The 6,000-nt window shown below is 39.6% G+C and overlaps 1 protein-coding gene across 2 annotated transcripts in view; it reads left to right on the forward strand.

The window, feature by feature from the left end:
* Nucleotides 1–2,015, forward strand: part of RAC1 (Rac family small GTPase 1) — an 81,933-nt gene extending 79,918 nt beyond the window's left edge. The window contains exon 6 of one of the 2 annotated variants that reach the window (XM_086940751.1): nt 413–2,015. In XM_086940751.1, the coding sequence (XP_086796877.1) occupies nt 413–543 (131 nt within the window). In that variant the 3' untranslated portion in view covers nt 544–2,015. The remainder of the gene's footprint in view (nt 1–412) is intronic. The other variant, XM_086940752.1, reaches the window with a different exon arrangement.
* The last annotated feature ends 3,985 nt before the right edge of the window (nt 2,016–6,000 follow it).

The following is a 6,000-nucleotide window of genomic DNA, read 5'->3' on the forward strand; positions in this document are numbered from 1 at the left end:
GCAACAAAGAATGTCTGTGGTGGGCTGCTTGATGTCAACCACTGTTTTATAATGACACATAATTTCATTTTCTGTCTATTGGTATTTATTTGGTAGTCCGGTTACAGGGAAATATGTAGTCGGTTTTTGGTAATTTCATTCAGCAAACATCAGACGTTGCGTTGACTTGTCAATTTTACGTTTTGTACACAAATACTTGTAAAATTACTTGTTTCTACTCCTGCATTACATTTTTCTAGACTGATAAGTAGTGTAATTGCCTGTGGTTTAGAATTTAGCTATAGCAAAGAGCTTTCTAGTTCAAAATTTAAATTGAGATTTGCGTTTTCCTTAATGTCAAGACTGTCACTTAATGTGAAGCTGTTTTCTCTGCGATTTGTAGAACCATAAACTTTTTTTTTTCCCCCACCAGGTGCTGTGAAATACTTGGAATGTTCTGCACTTACACAGCGTGGTCTTAAAACAGTGTTTGATGAAGCTATTCGAGCTGTTCTCTGCCCACCACCCGTCAAGAAGAGGAAGAGGAAATGCAGTATCTTATAAAAATTGACACCGTAAACTCATCAACTCTAAACCCCTGTAAGCTTTGCCCAAAATTTTGGTGCACAGACTCGCAATGCCATTTTTCCTCTACCTGTAATCATTTTTCGAGATTTACCACCAATTTCACGGTTTCATTTGTTTAAAGTATAAAAGAAAACACATTTTCTGGTACTAAAATGAAATCAAACATGATAGAAAAACATTTAGATGGCCTTATTTTTAAACCAGTTTTGTTATTGCTCAGACTAATCACGTGTTGCCAAACTATCCAATAAACTGTTTGTGCTATGTACACTAAGCACTAAAAACGACAATTGTCCTCCAGAATGGTTACTTTCTCGTTTTAACAAGTTTAATTTGTAACATTCTTTTCGCAGGTGTGGAGCAGTTAATTATACATAGTAATAGATGTTGCAGTTTAATGCAGTTGTTAAACATTCTATTAACCCATGTTCGCTGTATAGCTTGTGAATCAGAACGTGATGCTTTAGAATTGTTCTTTAAAATTTTGATTCACAGCTAAATACTGCAATGATCTGTTGTACACCAGTTTAGCTTTCCTGCTGTGACTTAAAATTATAGTTGTATTTTAAATAGGGTATTACCTTGGTCCTAAGAAACTTTTCGGAATGCATATGTAAAGCAGATTTGCATTTATCAAGTTATATAAAGTGACAGTATTGTAGCATTCTGAACATCTACAAAAGTGACACAAATTAGGCCAATGTGATGGATGTCTGCCACTGATACAAGTGGTGTCAGCAAACGCCTGTGTCATAAAGTGGATGGAAGAGTTGTTATAGGTAAGTATATGTTTCTGTTTTCCTTCAAGGCAGGGCATTCGATTATTACAGTTCTTAACTGGTCATTCCCATTGATGTTGTTCAAGGTAATTGCTTTTCTTGTAGAACCTTTTCTGACTGTGCAATATGTATCTCTTGTGTTTCACAATTTATTACTGCTTTTTCTCAGAATAGAATGTTAAACCATTGCCTTTTTTTGAGCTAACGTTGGTCATGTAAACTAATGCGCTTTCCAAGGAACTTTCTTTAGTCTTATATCGGATGTAAAAATCATGTGACTGAGCTTTACAAATGTAATCTTTTTTTATACTTTCGTCATTATTTTAAGCGAAAAACCTTTATTAAATATCATCATACTGCCAGATTTACATAATTAGCTACCAATACTGTATTTTACCTCACCCAAGTGAATACCATAATTGCTTCTAAGTACTGTTATATTGGATCTGTGAGGTTTTGTAAATTAGTGCTAGTGATAACAATGTTCTGTTGTCCTGAACACTGGCAGAAATTACGTCGCAAACTTTAAGCTTTCAACCACTAGAACAAAATTTAAGAATGTTTGAGAAAGTTTCAACATTGTGAACAGTGTTTTTAAATTGATCTTTTGCTAATGCATTTAGTGTTTTACATGCATGTTTGAATTAATAAATCCTTGAATCCATCTAATTCTTGCATTGTACAATTATTTGTCTATCAGAATGTTATAAAAGCCTGTTATTATTCCACCATACTGCAAATAATTTACAATCTCTGCACATTACAGAGCTGTATCTTCCACATTTATTCCCTAAAAGCGTTGTTCATATGCGTTCTAGAACAGTAGCGCAGTACAGTTTTGTTTGCCATAGATTATGCACTCCTTTTATTCCGAACAATTAAATTCGTGAATTGCAAAGCAGACATTGATAATGAAACTCACTTAATGGTTACTAGAGGCGTGTAGGAGTCCTTTTCATTGTTAGTTGGACTTTTATCCCTGTTGTACATGAACAGATGCATGCTCTTCACCATTCTCTTCACAGGAACTTTAAGTTCTGCGAAGGTTGCTCTTCACTAACTTCTTTTTAGTTCCATTCAAGACTAAACCTCAAATTCCTACTGTAATGCGAATATAGCCCCTCTGTTTGCTGATGCTGGCAAATAGCCCAACAATGTAAATGGAGTGATTCGTTCGATTGCTCAAAGTTCAGATTTCTTGTACATCAGTCATTGCTTTGTGCAAGAGGGAATTATTGACTGGATAATCCAAATGACAACATCAGAGAGCCTTGAAAGTCTGACTATGAAATATAAGCTCAAACTGTGGCATTTCATCTGTTTGGATGATAAAGAATTTTGACTTTTATCAATTATGTATTGATTTGCTGACAGTAGTTTTGCTCTAGATCATGAAGTCCAACTATCTGGTATTTACTGCAGATCCTACTTTGCAGTGCTTGATTCTGAAGGAGTGGTTGGGCCTTGTGCTGGAAAGGGCAGTTGCATTTGCAAAGGGGCGAGCCAACAGAAAAATAGCTGTTATCTTAGTGTAGCTGATCATTTGTCTCACTTACTGCTTACATACCGCTATATAGAAATGTGTGAAAATTGTACTTGCTACCTGCTCTACTTCAAATAGGTGTCAGATATGCCCAATGCTCCCAGTCTTTTTGATTACCCTTGACACCCTTGAAATAGAAATGTCAGTAAATACATTTTAACACTCATTTAAAATCAATGAGTCGGTTTATTTTGAGAATTGTATATATTTTGAGGTAATAGTTATGTATTTGATCTTTTTTTATGAATCTAAGAAGTCTAAAAATCTAAACACAAATTTAATAGGGACAAAAGGAGAGGTCAGATCAGGAGCAAATGTAGTACTGTACAAGGAGCACTTCTCTTCCAGGGGATCCTCTTCAATAGTCCTATGCACTGCATTGCTCCGCCACAGGCAGGATCTCCGAGCACTTTACAAAAGTGTACTATGTAACTACACACAACGTTTCAGTAGAAAAGTGTGCTTAAGCAGAGCAAAAACTCAATTGGCAACAGATTAATAGATCAAAATAACCAAACTGTATTTTTCATTCAAAAAATAGAAACCAGTTAGTCACTGCATCAACAATAGGTAACCAGAAACCTCTCTGACTTTTAAAAAAAAAAGACAAAAGTAAGGAAATTAATGAGTGTTAGCTGATATGCTTCCATAGACAGGAAAGTGAATGCTGGCATTGTGACTTTAGGAGACTCACGCTTCCTCCTTTGTAACATCATGCAGCACAGCTTACATGTTGGTTATGTTTTTTCTGACTCCTAGGAACGGGATCCTGGAGCTCTACGGTCAACATGTTTGCTTATTTTTCATAATAAAAACATTTCCAAACCACTCAAACGTCTTTTCTTGACATCCCTGAGGACTGAGTTTTTTTATAATTGTTTTGACAGGGTTTCTTTTTACATATCCGGTCAGGTTATCTTCTCTTTGTGAGCTGTGGCAAGAAAAGGCACAGCATTTGGATCCTCATTGGCTCTGTATAGTGTGCCTTCCAAAAGAGTCGTCCTGAAAGGCCACAAATGTTGCTATATGTTCAGGATAACCAGGAAGGACAAGCAGACTATCACGCTGAACTATATACCTCACTACACGAGAAGGCTCCTGAAATAAGGAGCTGGGAAAAAGCTAATCAAGAAATGCTTGAGGGGTTGAGAAAAGGAAGGCACCTATTGAAAAACCAAAAGGTTTTTTAGAATGCCCTCACCCCCTACGTAGTGGCACCAGAGTGCAGACCAACACTCAGAGTGTAGCGCTTGTTTTTTTTTTTTATATAGAGAAAAGAATGTTCGAGGCATATGAGCTGTAGATCATATGCGTTGGCGTAGATCGCTATCTGGTGTTGGGCTCGGATGTTTGCACTGTGTTTTTCTTCGAAGAAGTGATTGTAGTCACGAGGTGGGGGACTCCTTACAGTGATAGTGCGCATGGATATCGACTCCATCTCCAGATAGGTTTTTTTCTGCCATCTAGTTCGGCTGTGTATTGCTGCGCTCCGGTTCGTTATAGTCTTTGAACCCTTTCAATGTGCAATCCTTACCACTCAACGGTATTGTTTTTGACCGTGGTTTACCTTTCAACGCAAATTGTAAAATCCAACCACTTCGATCAGTAGCTTTGAAATGGGCCGCGAGGCCTACCCGCGCCGGCCACGGCACCAGTCAATGGAACTGACTTAAGAAATGCCCCGGGTGTGGTGCTAAGTTCCCACACTCGGACCTGTACAAGGTCTTTAACCTCTGCCTATCCTCAGAGCACGAAGAAATCAACTGCGAGGCCTGTTGATCATTCTGATTGAAGAAGACCATTCGTGACCATCTGGCTCGATGTTACAAGATGCGACGCGGCACCAGCCCAGTGCCAGACCTCTGTGTCTGAAGTAGACGACGCTGACATGGAGGACGACTTAAACGTCACTCCGGCTCAACGAACAGTGAGCAATGAGCCCCAATTGCCCACAAAAATAACAAAGGCTCCGGTATCACCTTCGCCCTCTGGCCCAGGTTGACATTGTGTAAACGTTTCAGATGCCCTGCCCTCGGGCCCGGCTATGAATCATTGGGATAAGTCTTCCAGCTCTGGATCGAGCCAGCCCCAATCCGATACCGGACCCACATCTTCGGCCCTGAAACCCAAGACCATGCACATGCTGGCTGATTCGCTGTCGGAACCGAAGTCCTCTTCGGCACTGAGACTCTGATCCGAAACCACATAAAGCTATTGCTTTGGAACCAACACTGGCTAAACCCAAAGCTTCGGAGCTGAAACCAGCCAAAGACAAACCTTCTGAGCCAAAAGCTACTAAAGATAAACCTTCGGAGCCCAAACCGGTAAAACTTAAACCTTCGGAGCCGAAGTATTTAGCACCGAAGGGCTCTGAGCCTAAAAAGCACACAGCTCCTCTTAAAGCTTCGGAGACTCACCCTGTTAAAAAGCTCTCTGAATCAAAACAAATGGACAAAGGCACCCCATCCAAAGAACCACCTCCACAAAACCCTTTGGTTCCAAAACAATTACATATTGACCCTGAAACTGGACACTTTCTAGCAACACTTCCTAAAAAACGGAAGCTGGATCTCCCAGAGGACTACCATATACCTCTATAGAAAAGACATGGGTACTAACCCACCTCTCCTCCACCTTTCAATCCAAACTTATTGATTTCACCATCAAACTCACCCCCACCACCTTTCTCACCTGAACCACAGGATGACGAGGATGGGGATGACACTGAGGACAACATACCACAAGACACAGACCCCATGGATGATTATGATAAAGATCCAGATCATAATGAACCCGATCATAATGACCCCCATCTTTATCCTTCCAGACCATCACCACATGATGAGAATATTGGCTTTGCACAGCTTATTAACAGAGCTGCTCAGTACCGTGGGGTGGAACTCAATACTGATCCCCTAAAGGAGGATTTCTTAGTGGAAACTGTCTCTCCATCCCAAAAATCCACTAATACTTTGCCCATGCTCAAAGGCATGATAAAACATGCCAACGAAGTTTTCAAAGACCCTGTTAGAGCTAGAATACTTACGCAGAGGGTGGATAAAAAATATAAAGCCGCTCCTACAGAGCCAGTTTATATTAGAGGACAGGTAC

This window comes from Lissotriton vulgaris, chromosome 10 (assembly GCF_964263255.1).
Source record: "Lissotriton vulgaris chromosome 10, aLisVul1.2, whole genome shotgun sequence".
In the NCBI taxonomy this organism is placed as follows: domain Eukaryota; kingdom Metazoa; phylum Chordata; class Amphibia; order Caudata; family Salamandridae; genus Lissotriton; species Lissotriton vulgaris.